General features: G+C 45.9%; 2 protein-coding genes across 2 annotated transcripts; both read left to right on the top strand.

Annotated features, from left to right (window-relative positions):
* The first annotated feature begins 6513 nt into the window (after positions 1 to 6513).
* On the top strand, positions 6514 to 8121 carry LOC129382881 (endothelin-converting enzyme 2-like). The gene has a single exon (XM_055067112.1). The coding sequence runs from the start codon at positions 6514 to 6516 to the stop codon at positions 8119 to 8121; it is 1608 nt and encodes a 535-aa protein (XP_054923087.1).
* A 3926-nt stretch (positions 8122 to 12047) lies between these two features.
* On the top strand, positions 12048 to 12545 carry LOC140216570 (endothelin-converting enzyme 1-like). Its single transcript, XM_072286941.1, has one exon. It carries the CDS (start codon positions 12048 to 12050, stop codon positions 12543 to 12545), a length of 498 nt encoding a protein of 165 aa, XP_072143042.1.
* The last annotated feature ends 2368 nt before the right edge of the window (positions 12546 to 14913 follow it).

Below are 14913 nucleotides of genomic sequence, written 5' to 3'. Positions count from 1 at the left end.
GCTGCCGCCGCCGCCGCTGCCGAGAGTACTCCCCACGCTTCGCATCGGACTTGGGTCAAGGAACAAGACGGGAGTTCTTCGCAGCTACTTTCTGCACAGTCCACTAGATCTCCACTGCATCAGGCCAGCGACGCGAATCTGACGGAATGCCACCCGAATTTACCTGACACCGGCAGCAAGGCGACAATGTCTGTCGCTACGCCTTCAAGTACTAGCCCAGGCGCCACCGCCAAGCTGGTCGCTCCTGACACAGCGGAGCACGGAGAGTATTCTAAATCACGGTACTCTCGAAGCTTGTCGGGGCCACGTGATCCGAGGCTTGAGCACCGAGCTTCCCTCTCGTCTTTCCTTCACCTGCTCAAAGAACAGCAGCCCAGGGGGTTTTCGTCCAAGGGTTCCGAATGCGACGTGAGTAGCTTTGCTTAGTTCAGTCGTACTAACGTGGCCGTTTCTGTTTCTCAGCGTGAATACCACTACACGCGCGCGATACTAAATACGATGATAGTTGCAGGGTAGTGAGAAAGCGTAGCCGTTATAAAGGAAACACAAGAGTGCAAGTCACTGCCTGCCGGGAAATTGAAGCGCTAGAAACTTTTACGGGTGCCGAAACTCAACCGCGTTAAACAGGTCACCTTAATGTCTTGCTAGAAGGATGCAAAAAAGGCCCTCTCTTAAGTCACTCAAACCGAATATATTCCTATAAAGTAAACTGTCTCTGTAAACACCATCCTTAATAAGGAATGAAATTATATAACGTCTTCCCATTATTTACCTTTATTTAGCCAGAAGAGCCGCCGGTACTAGTAATTAACGCAAGCACGTGCCTTTCGGCTCATGTATTCGAGGGTTGTCAACGTGATGATTATATAGTGTGGTATAGTGAATTCAGTGTCACTTCCGGTATGCACCGACTACAACGCCCGAAGCGGCAATACAGCTACCGGAAAACGCTGCTGGCGCACCTGGTCCCGTCCCTATGAATGCCTGCTCAGTATGCCATGAAGCGGAGTTCTAAATTAAATTATGGGGTTTTTACGTGCCAAAACCGCTTCCTGATTATAAGGCACGCGGTAGTGGAGGACTCCGCAACTGTCGACCACCTGCGGTTCTTTAACGTGCACCTAAATCTAAGCACACGGGTGTTTTCCCATTTCGCCTCCATCGAAATGCGGCCGCCATGGGCGGGATTCGATCCCGCGACCTCGTGCTCGGCAGCCCAACACCGTAGCTACTGAGCAACCACGGCGGGTAAAGAGGAGTTCTACTTCGTTCTTTAGAGCCTGCACTCGCTAGTATGCTCTTCCGGAGCCTCCCGACTGGCCACGCCGACTACGACATAACATTTAGGAGGCGTAAATAAGACGCAAACACACATAAATATTCATCCGTTTGTGCGTAAGCGTGCGTTTGCACGCGCGCGCGCGTGTGTGGGCGTGTGCGTGTGCGTGTGCGTGTGTGTGTGTGTGTGTGTGTGTGTGTGTGTGTGTGTGTGTGTGTGTGTGTGTGTGTGTGTGTGTGTGTGTGTGTGTGTGTGTGTGTGTGTGTGTGTGTGTGTTTCCCTTGCTGTCTTTTGCACGATCATTGAGCGGTCTGCCTTACGCACTCGCGGAAAGGTTGGCGTTACCATACTTTGCTTCCACTCTGTATGTTTTTAATGCGAAGAATTCTTCCCGCACCTATTCGTGAACACACCCCGGAAATTGTGTTCATGGGAGGTTTACTTGGGCATCTCGAGTTTGACGTACTGCGGAGCGCAGAGAAAGAGGCAGGTGTCCGCAATGATCGAGAAGCTAGGCGAGCCCAGTTTATTTCTAACCGTCAGCATATGCCCGAGCTGCATTATAAGCGCCTGCTCGAATTCTTCGAGAGAGTCACAGAGCCGGTCGAGGCGTGCCTTCTCAGGGCCACTGCCATAGTCAGGTATCCGCGACATGCTTCGCAAAACTTCGATTCCCACAGTACATAGTATCTGCGTAATGTTTTGCTCTTCTTTTATTACCTTAGCGGACATCTGCGAAACTATCGTAATCGCCTGTGCGTTGTGTCACGCGCTAAGAGGAAGCTTTAGCTCGGGTGCTCCTATCGAAACACATGTAAAAGGAGAATTCGTTTTTCTCGGCAACCACTGCACCAAATGTGACGAGGTTTGTTGCATGTAAAAGAGAAACTTAAAATCTAGTGACTGTTGATTTCGAATTATCGCGTTAGGTCGTCAATTTTTTGTAAAAAATTGGCGAAAATTTAGAATTTTCAAAAAACGAGACTATCAAGTTTTAAACTCTGTAACTCAACAACGAAAAATGGTAATACAATTGTGTGTATTGTATGGAATAGTACATCTAAAGCGGACAAAATTGATACGTTACACATGAATATAACAAGAATTTATTAATAAGGAAATAACACTTTTGCAAAACTCTTGTAACCAACGTAACAAATTCACGTAAGATGTAAAATGACATATTGAATTTCTCCGCTTTGAATGATCTAATGGATGCCCTTTACAGAACCGCGATATCAGTTCTTGATGCAGAGATATGAATTTATAAACTTCTTGCTTCTATTCTTTTCAAACGGTCAAATATTTGAAAATAGTTTTAAGAAAATTCAAGCCTTAAATAGAAATTCCGCTTCCAACAGTCACATAGAATGTAACTTTCTCTTTCAAATACACAACAAAATTCATTAAAATCGGTCCAGGGGTTGTCTTATAAAAACGGTTTTGCGTTTTACATGTATTTGAATAGGCCGCGTCGGAGTTGGGCCCGAGCTAAAGCTTCCTCATAATATGGAAATGTGTTACTGATATGTTTCATCGCTTGATTAACGTTGAAATGCGGGGGCATGTCCCTCTTGGCATTTCTATAAAAGCGGTAAGTTCCTCAGTTGACTAGATTTATATTGCAACCACAATGTGCCAGCGAAGCCTACATTGGTGTATATTACGCGCGCACTAGATGCGGACGCGCAAGTATCCAAACAACAATTTCACTTATAAAATAAGCAGCGTTATGTGCAACTACTCACGCAGTCTTTAGGAGGGATTTACCGATTTTATCAATCATATCTGGGTAAATACAAGATTTAGTTTATTGTGACCCTAATAATCATGGCCTCAAGCCCCGAGCTCCAAAATCTCTAAGCGTCACACACCGGCGTTCCACAGTCACAAGGCACAAGACGCTCGCCGGACATTTCACCTCGTCACGATGTCGGCTGACGCTAGACAGGCGAAAAGGAAGCACGCGTCAGACAAGTAGGCATACTCGAGTACGTTGGACATAGGCATACAAGGAAATTGCGCCCCTCTAATTGGTCCTTTACGCTTCTAGTTTGCCGAGTATAAATGAGAATGCACGCCCAAATCAGTGACCGTCGCTCGCCTTCTGATTGCAGTTGGATGCCTCAACTCAGGCCAAAAGCAGGCAGTGGGTTCCTGACGCTATAGTTGGCATGGCATGACAGCGTATGGCGCCTATGTACCACAGTGCGGCATTCCTACCTCAATAAAAGTATCCTCCTGCACTAAGCTCTACGCAGACCCTGCTACACCAACAAAGTGACGAGATAGCTTAGGCCTTGTGCAGACAGAGCTCTTTAACTGGAGCGTTTCTCGACCGGCAAGTTTATCAATATACAGAAGTGCTTGTGCATAATGTTTGAATTGATGTAACGAAAAAAAATCAGATTTTCAGCTTTAAGCATTTTTTGCCTCCGACATCAATGAGCGCTGAGCGTTTAAGACCTCTGAGTAAGCAAAGAAAGCCTAGCTAGTTTTTTTTTTTTTTTTCGTTCACATTTATAGTCGCCCCACTCACGTGTTTCTTCACTTAGCTGGTTAAACCACTGGGGTTGCCTTTTACTAAATGCACATTTTTCTTTTTTTAATTTATAGACATCGGTTTTTCTTTCTCTCTCTCTCTCTGCAAGGAATTCGCATCTGGTAATGCAAATATTAATTCATTACCAGGAGGAGAGACCATTAGTCATTGTTCAAAATCATAGAGTGCTACATTGGACGAAGACAAACTGAAATGTACACAAGGTCAAGCGCCGACATTAAACCTGGGAATTCGGATTGCATAATGCAAACAAATAAGGAAGGGATCCGAAAGAGGTGCTGCACAGATCCAAAACTGGATAAAACATTGCATTCTGTTGCCTAAATTGTATTCGCACGCTCCCTCCGAAACGACAGCTCTTTCAGAGATAAATTACTACATGGTTTGCTTGCACATGGTTTGCCTTCCCGCGCAATATGGGCTGCTTTAATGATACCACAACTGATTTGATCATGATGCTCGCTAATAAGATTTATTTGTTTAAACAAAGATGAGCAAGAAAAAAACGTGAAATGAATGGATAACACCTATTTACCATCGTACAAATGGTAATTTTGCTCGCCCAGGCAGTCATTTATATTTTTACACACATTCCCATGCCGTCTTACACGTAACAGCTACAACAGCGAAATCGGATCTAATGTCCAAGTTGCCTTGCACAATTTGAGTAACGAAGCTGATGGCTGATAGAGAATGACACGGTTTTAACGCGATAGCGTTAAGGAGGTCGTGTCGCAGAAAATCCGGTGTTGGCGGCGTCGGTGGCGTTGGCCATGAGTGAAAAATCCCGGAAGGCAATTCATAAATAAAAACAACTTGCGAGATGCGCTGGGTGGGAATCGAACCAGGGTCTCCGGAGTGTACACGGAGACGCTACCACTCGGCCATGAGTTCGATGGTTTAAAGAGGGACAAAAGCGCGTCTGGTGAACGCGGTGTTACCGTAGAAACGTGCCGGAGAAAGTTATACTGCGGTGCATATCGGTAATTATGAGCATGTAAATTACAGAAGTCGCAGTTAAACGAGTAGCGAAGTACGTTTCCGCTACATTTCTTCTGCGCTTGGCGTACATGCAGAGCCATCTTGCGGCAAACACAGAAGATCGCCTCCTCGCAATGTACGGCGCTGCCCCGACAGATGGCGCGCCACTCGCCCACTTCTCCCCTTCGTCTCGTTTGAGCGCATTGGGGCCGTGCCGGGACCTGTTCGAGGATGCCGCAATAAGTTTTCGTTTGATAAGATTTCTCGCTCCCTCCCCTTCCAACTTCCAGCGTGCGTCACTCGAACCCTGATGTTTATTTCATTTGCAATCTAACAAGTTTTTCTCGAGATATATGAAAAAGTTTTTGCACTCATGCACGAGTACCTGCCTCCTTTATTTAGCAAGGAATACTACGCATGTGAAGAATCACTGATACTTGGTCATTCTCTCGCACTTCGCTTTCAACTTTATTTGCGTTTTGTTTCCCAGCAACGGTTCTTCCTTATCCTGTCCATAGCTTGTGCTGCACAATTAAGCGGAATTTGTGGTTATTTTGCCGCTTCGATGCGACAAAGCTGTGAATTAAACCTACAAGCTCAAGATGATTGCTCGAATGGCGCCTTCATTTCCGCGCTGACAACTAACATAGACCCCGGCCACGGCGGCTGCATTTCGATGGCGTCGAAATGGGAAAACGCCCGTGTACTTAGATTTAGGTGCACGCTAAAGAACCCCAGGTGGTCGAAATTTCCGAAGTCCCCCACTACGGCGTGCCTCATAATCAGTAAGTGGTTTTGGCACGTAAAACCCAATAATTATTATTATTAACTAACATAGACCAAGGATCACCGACCCAAACAGTCACTTGCAGCTGTACTGTGAAACTTAGGGTAAAAACACATCTACCGGCATTGAGTAATCGCCCCAGATTGCCTGAAGAAGGATGTAGATATTTTTCAAAATCTAGTTTTTTCCCTCGCCGTTCAACGAAATCGCAATGCCTACGCCATCAGGTGACACAGTGCAACTGCGACTTTATATAACTATGCATAGCGTAACTTATTTCTGGTATGTCTCGCAATGTCGGTTTCATATGCCTTGTAGGTGCTTCTCCTAATGTAGACAGTTGTATCTAGAATTGAAGTCTGGGGTTTTACGCGCTAAAACCACGATTCCATTAAGGAGCACGTGAAGTGGGGACTCGGGAATCATTTAGACCTCCAGGGAATCTTTAACGTGCTCCCAACGCACGGGACACGTACGTTTTTGCATTTCGCCTCCATCGAAATGTGGCCGCAACGCCGCGATTCGATCCCACGACCTAGTCTTAAGCAGCGCGACATTATATCCGCTAAGCTACCGCGGTGGCTAATACAGAGCGTTCAAGATCAGGTTTTGAAGTGTTATTGCACTACTGTGAAGCAAGACTATATAGGACCAGTCATACACACCGAGTGACGATGAATTTCAACACGAATAACAAAACAGCCATGGAGGTTTTTCTTGTTCACTAAATAGACTACCCAGATGAACTACTGTTCCTTCTCTTTTCTATTGTTCTCGCTGCAGGCAAGGCGTGTTTCAGGTCTCGTGGTCACGGTAGCAGGGGTGCCGATAACCAAACGACATGTCGTCGTTACCACCATCTTCGTATTTTTCATCACAGTCGCGTCAATTATCGTTGCGATCATGTTCATGCGAAAAAACCGGTCTGTGCCTTCCGAGCCGCTGTGCGAGACTGAAGACTGTTTGCGTCACAGCTATCGTCTTTTCGGCAATTTAAACCGCAGTCTCGATCCATGCGACAACTTCAGCGCCTACGTCTGCTCTGCGTGGTCGCCTCCCCAGGGCTACCTCGAACACTCCAACTCGGCTATGGATGACGTAAGCAAGTCGTGGTTCCCAAGATTCAATGACGTGCTACGTCAGGGGTCGAAGATAATTCGTGCCGGCCTCAAGCCACTAGCCATGTACTCGTCTTGCATGGGCGACCGCTCAGAGTACGGCTCTAACGTGGAGATATTCTGGAACTTTTTCAACGAATGCAGGCTCACTTGGCCGGAAAAATCTGAGCCAGGTAGCGCCTCTGCTCTCGAAGTACTGATGACGCTGGCGCTCAAGTGGCAGGTCCCGCTCTTCTTTCAAGTGAGGGCACTGCGCTTAGAATTTGCGCCAAACTGGCGGATCACTATGAATCCTGGTTCCCTTATACCCCTGATGTACCAACATCACCTCACGGTTAAACATTCAGGGGGATACGACAAGTACTGGGCCACGTTCTACTTCATCTTGAGCGGCAAGCACGACGGTTCTGCGGTAAACAAGACATTCATAGACTCAGCACTAACGATGGAAGGCGATGTCTATAGGAGACTCCTGACAAACATGCGGCCGGCCGTCGTGCATCCAGTGCTGGCGACAATCGCCGACATCGGAGCGCACACGCCGTCGGTGGACTCCGAGCAGTGGCTTCACGCCTTCAGGCAGTCCAAGCTCGAGCCTGAGGTGGAACACAGCGACCAGGTTCTCTTAAGCGACGCGGGCTTTTTTCGGGCATTCGCAGACGTGATGGCATCGTACAAAGACCCCGAGCTGTTGTCTCTGATAGCCTGGTCTTTCGTGCAGCTGTTTTCTCCCGCGGTAGACTACAGGCTCCTGGAGAACCGCTACGACCAGGGCGTCACGATATATCGGCCGTACTTTTGCGAGCGATTCGTGGAGACCCCTTACCGCTTCCTGGTGACAGCGCTCGGCTCTGTGGCGCTCTTCTCGCGAGAGGAGCGTTCGACCGTCAGCGCCTGCTTCGACAGCCTCGTCTCGGCCGCAGTGGACATGCTGAACGCTTCGGAATGGCTGGACACCGAGAGCCGGCAGCTCGCCGCCGAGAAGCTGTCATCCACGCGCCTCAAGCTGTGGCCCCCAGCGAAGTACCTGGAAAGCGATGCGCTCGACAGCTTGTACAAAGATTTTCCCAGCGCCGAGTCGTCCTTCGCGGAGTACTGGGTCAAGTCCAGCCGCTGCGCCGCTGACATCTACCGTCCGCGCCCCGGCATCGATATCTTGGGCTATACAGTAAACTACGCATTGCCGTATCTAATCTACGACGCGGCAAGCAACTCAGTGAAGGTGGCCGTCGGCGCTGTGACCAAGCCTCTTTACTACGCTGGCGGCACAAAAGCAATGTTGTACGGCGGGCTGGGTTTTTCTATGGCACTGCAACTGGTCGCCTCCTTGGACAGTCAAGGGATCAGATGGCATCCCAACGGCACGTTCGGCGACTCCTTTCTATCGCAGTGAGTGCGTTGAAAAAATTTAAGGCCACTTTTTCGGTCTATTCGTGATGACAACTATGTAGCCTGATAGCAGGCTCTGGTTATATAGGACAAATTATTTACTTTCACACTAGCTTCAGCCACTTGTGTGACAGAATCGATGAGTTCGAGTTGCACAACATTTTTCTCTTGCAATGTTGTCCACCTCGCTAGTTAAAACTTTATTCTCATGTAGTGTTTATGTTTCTACACTACGCTGTTCGCAAGTTATACCACAATCCAAACATTTCATCCATAAGCACACTGTAAGCTTCCGGCTGTGCGATGGCACCAGAACTAAAACGATGTTTGATGAAGAAAAAGCTTAAAAAACGGGGTGACGTGAGAACCAAAATCAAGTTTATTAAGTTCATAGAAAAAAAACAACTTACAGATAAATACACAAAAGGACGTCTGAGAGCGCTAGGCTGTTAGACGACTTCTGTCCAAGGTCACAAACAGTGTGGTGACCTAACTAATCCAGTATTATGACAGCCGTAAACGTAGTTTCATTACAAGAGGAAGATCACCACAGATAAATATACAAAAAATACGAGACGAAAACGCCAAACAATGAACATTATTTTAAACAGATGAATGGTTTAGTACGTAAAGAAACAGTCATTTTTTTAAAGTACCAAACCAAGTGATGAATGGTGTTTCTTATATCTTGGTTGAGCGTTCCAAATACATATAGCAGAAAAATATGCGGCAAGTCGACCACGATTATTCCGTATTACAGATAGTAGCAATTTTCCATCTGACGCACATCTAGTAGGATTAGTTTTAAGATCAACTGCTACAAAATACACTTGATGGTATAAGATGATTCATATAGAATAATTCATATAGATTATATAAGATGACTTGAATATGATAATGACGAGGCGACATTTAAATAAACTAGAAATTGCGATTATATCACAACTACGAAGCAATGAAGAGCCGCTTCTGCGATATGCACTTAACGTTATTATTCTAATGGCTTTGTTTTGTATGGGCTGTATAAGGGATAAATGAGTTAGATAAGTGTTGCCACATGTCGTGATACAATAGTTTATGTGACTTTGAATAAAGGCGTAGTAAAGTGTAATTAGGCCGCAGTGTTAAATGAGTGACATGCTCTGGGTAAAATTCTAGTGCGATAAGCTAGTTTTCTTTGTTTATGATATAAAGGGCAGCAAACATACACACACTATGGAAAAAAAAGACTAATAATAAAAAACGACAATAAAGGCATAACTAGATGTCACCATGCGAACACATGCGATAAACACCTCTGACACGTGTAAATTATAAATTGATAAATTTGTAGGGTATGCAGTGCAAATTCATCAACAAGAGCCAAGTAATGGCAATGGGAACATAAGATTACAAGTTTAACTATGCTTCCACATTTTAAAGACAAAAAATAGAGGATTTCGCATAAATTTACCTTCATAAAGCACTCGAAACTGTTAGTGTGAACTTATGTAAACAAATTACTTAATAAATAATGGAGTCAAATCAGACAGTTTAAACACTGAAATACGCCAAAGATGTAAATAACAAAGGCATCATAACCATTCTGGGGGCCGCGCCAGAAATAAGCGCTTACCCAGTGGCGTGATAATCGAATAGACCTGGAAAAAACATCAAGAAAAGCAAATTATCTGTTGAATATAATGCGGAATTTCAATGGGTGGCCAGTGTGCTCTTGAGATCAATCAATCAGTCAATCATTTATTTATTTATTCATACAATATGTACATATACATGGATATGTGAGTATTCAGAAGGAGGCCCCCTAGCACAAGCCTGCAAGGGGACCTACTATCGCAGAATACGCAAAAGAAAATGTCAACATCGTGGTGCACAGATTACCATACCCTCCCGTGGACTAGTCTGGAAATCAAAGGTGCCTCAAAAAATTATTTATTTGCAGCCTGTACATGCAGGCCGGCTGAAATCAAAATGTAAAGCCTAGATGCGCGCGCTCTGCCAAAGCACTGCGTTAAATCATTTCTACGTGGCAGAGCTCCAATAGAAGAAAATTTAATTTTGGCTGATGCCGTTGTCTTCAAACTTTCGATAACGACTGAAAGTAGCTTTGCAGGAGAATTGCATACCTGACAGAATTATTGTTGCCTCTAATAATGCATTTCTGTTGCACTTCCCATTTGATGATTGCATGTGGCACAGACTATAGCTAGTTGAGCTTGGGTTTTCAGTGTCCCAACGTAATAGTCAGAAAGCCATGAGATTGGTGGCCTTCAATGCGCGACTGTGTTTTATCTTCACAAGGTGGACCTGGTCCTGGGGGGCCGCCGTAATGGAGAGTTCAAGAGAATTTTCGACCCTAGTTTTTAGCCCCCGTGCAAATGTGCATCACATAGAACCAAGACAAAGCTTCAGATTTCAATCAACCCTTCTAAATGAATAAGAATTGGCATAGAATGGTATTCCAGGGCAAATATATGTTTATCGACTGAGATTCACACCAGTCGAGGACTACAGATATTGTGTCACGACATAGCTTTAGGAAGCGCGCACACTCGTGGTAATTACGCATGTTATGAGGAAAATACAGCGGCACAGCATATTCCGCCTGCTAAGATTATAAGGGAAGCACAAGCTCTGTTTTTTGAGCGAATGCTTATAAGAAATACATTTAAGACATTTGTCCCTTTACTTTATTGCCGTTTCCAAAAACATTTTATACATTGCCTGAGAATTACTGTGCGATATTTCAGTTCTAGGCGGATTCCTACAACATGCGCGAATTGTCTGCATAAACATGTCGACGTCCACGTAGGTAATCACATAATCCAATGATTATACTTTTTAATGAATCGTCTGAAATTGGCTTCCAAAGGCAGATAATAAGTGTAGGTGTAAAGCAGCGATTTTGTAACGTGCGTCCAACAAAACGCGGCTATCGAGGGGGGGGTATTGAACCTGTGACATGACTTTGAGGAGCGGACGACCCTTGCGCTGCTCTATTGCACGGATTGTTGTCTGAAATAGTACGCAACAAAGCCCAGGCGTGTTCGCTCAGCCGGTCACGACGACTTCTCTACAGGCGTGGGGAAGAATACAAAGAAGTGCGTAAAATTACCGTCGTAACAGTACTAAAGCGGCTCTGAAACACTTATTGAACATAGTAAAAACATTGCCGATCTGTTAACGAGCTTCCTGTAGACATGTGAGCCTAATATTCTTTCAATGCATGCAGCAGGGAATTTGCAACGTCGTGTCGAAAGCATTGAGCAGTCCCTTGCTCTCGCATCCGCAATCATCGTCATCGAACGCAGTTGGTCCACCAACGCTATGTGTGCTGATTTATGGACTGCAATATCATTCTGAGTAATATATAACTTCTAATCTTTAGTTAAATCCATCAAAAATATGTACGTCTGCGATTTCAAAAAGGCACCGAAAAAATAATTTCATCTTTGCACAACGCGTAGCTGCATCTACTGCGCATGGCCTCCCAAGATGGCAGTGGTATGCTGCATAGCGTAATCTTCCGCGGCCGCCAGAATGTGCCCCGACGAGCCCATTGCCCGCCGCGACACTCAGCTTTCTTGTCAGGCTTTTTGCTATCTTGCCTTCTCCGCTTTTTAGCTGGCAGCGCGCTAGCGGAGACAAAAAGAGAGAAAGCCAGGTATCGGTGAGATAAATGCGCTTATAGGTGAAGGATGCGAAAAATATTTGGGTAATGAGATTTGTGCGACGACGCACTATAATTGTTAGGTCATTTTATGATTAGTTAGAAAAGTGTTTCATGGCCCCTCTAATCTAAGATTTGCAGTGTTGCCTGGGCTTAAATGTGTCTTAGTGCGCTTGCCTTTGCACGAACCGTAAATCATTGCAAGCATAAAGCAAGCAATCCGTAAAACTCAAGACAATATGAAAATCATTGTGGTGACAATGACCATTCTATTTCACCTGGGCGTTCCGTGCGGTGACAGCGTTCTGTCCACCAACGAATTCTCGTCGGTGACCGTTACGTTGATCCCTCGATTCACTTTCAGCGATTCGGCGAAGGGTTTCGAAAAACGGGACGGCTGCCTGGCCAAGGGCCAGAGGTACGTCGGTGTAAACGCCGAGCACAACGAGAGCGGAACCGGAAAAATAGCCAGCGTCTTCCCCGAGATCCCCGCTGTCGAGGTGGCCTATGCGGCTTACCGCCACTCGTTGATCGATGGTGGCGACGAAGTGCCGCGGGGCATTCCTGGTGGTCTCTCGGGCGATCAGGTGTTCTTCATGACCTTGTGCTACATGACGTGCACGTTGCCCGGAGCCGTCGGTCCGCAAACTGTGGACTGCAACAAGGCCGTGCGCAGTTCGGAGTCCTTTGCTCGGGCATTCCGCTGCCCCCTGGGGTCGCCGATGAACCCAAGGAGGAGGTGCACCTTTTTCACCTGAACTAGGGACGTGCGCGCGAGTGAAGCGGCTAGGCGGCCGCTTCCTGCTCGTGTACACGTATTTAATACTCATCGTGCACACAAGCAAGATTGAAACCGGATAGGGTTTTCTGTATAGTCGCTGAGTCCTTGTCGAGGGCAACAATTACGCTGATAGTGTTCCCGGGCCATTGGTCGTCGCTGGGAAACATTAGTACATGGCTTGGAGCTTTTTGGTGTAGTTGAAGCTACTGTGTCACTTTCTTTTGTGCCTTGAATAAGCGATCCTTTATTATATCGCTACCTGCCGTGTTTGTGTTCTGTTCATGACTGCACACAGCGCATGCCTTTTGGTAATGCAAGCATTGAGAACTGGTCCCATATGTAATTTCGCGTCCTTGCTTGCGAAGTACTTTTGTTTTCATTATTTATTTGTAATCAGTTCACTGTGCTTTTCCGAAGTCCTGCTGAGCAGGACGTAACGTTTTTGTCTTTTCTGCGGTCGTCACGTGAGTTCAATATTACTGTTTCACACCGATATCGCTCATGTGGGCATGCGTAAACACGTTTAATTGCCTGGTGACAGAGGCCCTGACATACAGACCTTCGTGCACTGTCATAAACGCACTGCTGGTGTCCGCTGAGTGGTGCATTGTATGTGCTGAAGTTTTCTGAAGGGAAGCATCGCGTTCAATATACCTTGTTAAGAGCGCTGATTCTCACCTTAATATGCAATGCTTGCTGTGAAGAGTTATGGAGAGGGAACTGTCGCAAGATTAGATCGGAGACAGTGGCTCACGCATTGACTATTTGCCTGCTTTCCTTTGAGTGGATACGCATGCTCAGTGTTTGTGGTTCAAATCGCTTGCCACGCTTATTCTCAAGGGGGCGGTTGCAAAGATTGGATACCGGGGAATGCTGCAATTTCAAATCCTTCCAGAACTGTGCATGCCTGTGCTACTCGCACTTCACTGTGTGTGACTTAAGCGTTAAATAAATGTGCTGTCACTCAAGATATAAAGCCACGAAGCAGAATGCTTTCGTCGTTCATTCTTTAGCCACAATTATTACAACGAGCAGTGTCATGACGACCTTCTTCAACCGTCATATACAATCATAGGCCAACAAAATTAAACACGCAGTACTGTTCAAGTGCCTTTGGGCACACGCGCACATGCATAGAATAGAATTGGTACGTTGGACCCCAAGATTCAATCACTCAAGTCTGATTCACCTCCCGCACAACAGCAGCACAGCAGGGACCTAAATAAATCAAAATAACTTTTAGTGATAGTAAGGTGAAACTATTCGGCAAAGTAATGCTTATGACTTGTTATTGGATGTTTCGGGAAGCAAAAAGTGAAAACATAGGAACAGAATAGGTAAATTATGCTCAAACTATGAAGGCGACCAACGGAAGCATAGTGTAACACATGTTGTAGCTGCAGCAGCTACATGGCTAATGGACAGTAGCCTGCTTTGTCTTCCGATCCTCCATTACTTACACTCTTTTTCAGCCGAAGCTGTGGTCAAACTAGTCAATAGCTGCTGCGTGGCATACGTTACATGCTTTATAATCGCCTTAACGTGCTAATAATAATAATAATGTCCGGCACATGTTCTGTTCTCGCTTTGTTTCGGTCGGACTGAGGCTAGAAGCTCGAATTCCTAGAAAGTAAGGAAGATCACGTTTGCTTATAAAATGCTGATCATCTTTATGTTCCCTTCACGAGGAGTTCACACCAAAATAGCACAGGTTTACAATTCCCAGGAGCCTTGCCCGCTCACTGAAAAGGCTCGCGGCTGCTCCCACAACCCAGCGATGCTCCTCAATTTTGTTTGCAATTTTTTATTGCCGCGTTCCCTGACAGAATTAAAGGGAAGCTGAACGGTATTCCAGAAAAAATGAGTTAACATCTAAATATGATTTTCAACCCTCCGAATTCGAATATCGTATCGAAATTAAGCGAAAGAAAGCGCAAATATATTTTATTTCGACGAAAAGTGCAGCAGCGGACACGCCCAGCTCGTGACGTCAACGCCTCGTGACGTCAACACTAGTGTTCGTCCGAACCGACCGCTGCCGCTACACATGAAGCGCGGTGCCAGGTAGTTTGGTGCTGTTTTTCTGAGACGGTAATGGAAAATTTAGAGAGACTGCATTCTTCTGAGGAGTTCGGCGTTACTCCCTACATGTACGAGCCGATTGCGAAGAGCCGGCCTCTCGAAGGAGCAAACGATGCTGGTGCGAGCAGTGCTTTCGACGCGAACGAAAGAGAAGTCTTGAGATCTCCTCGTGTTGGAAATGCTCTTTGGTGAGTATGTTTTTTGCAAAGCGATCTAGTGATCTCGCCGATCTTTCGCCCATCTAGTGAGCTCGTTTCCGGTCA

The sequence above is a fragment of the Dermacentor andersoni genome, chromosome 3 (genome assembly GCF_023375885.2).
Source record: "Dermacentor andersoni chromosome 3, qqDerAnde1_hic_scaffold, whole genome shotgun sequence".
NCBI lineage: Eukaryota > Metazoa > Arthropoda > Arachnida > Ixodida > Ixodidae > Dermacentor > Dermacentor andersoni.
This window is presented reverse-complemented; position numbering and strand designations above follow the sequence as displayed.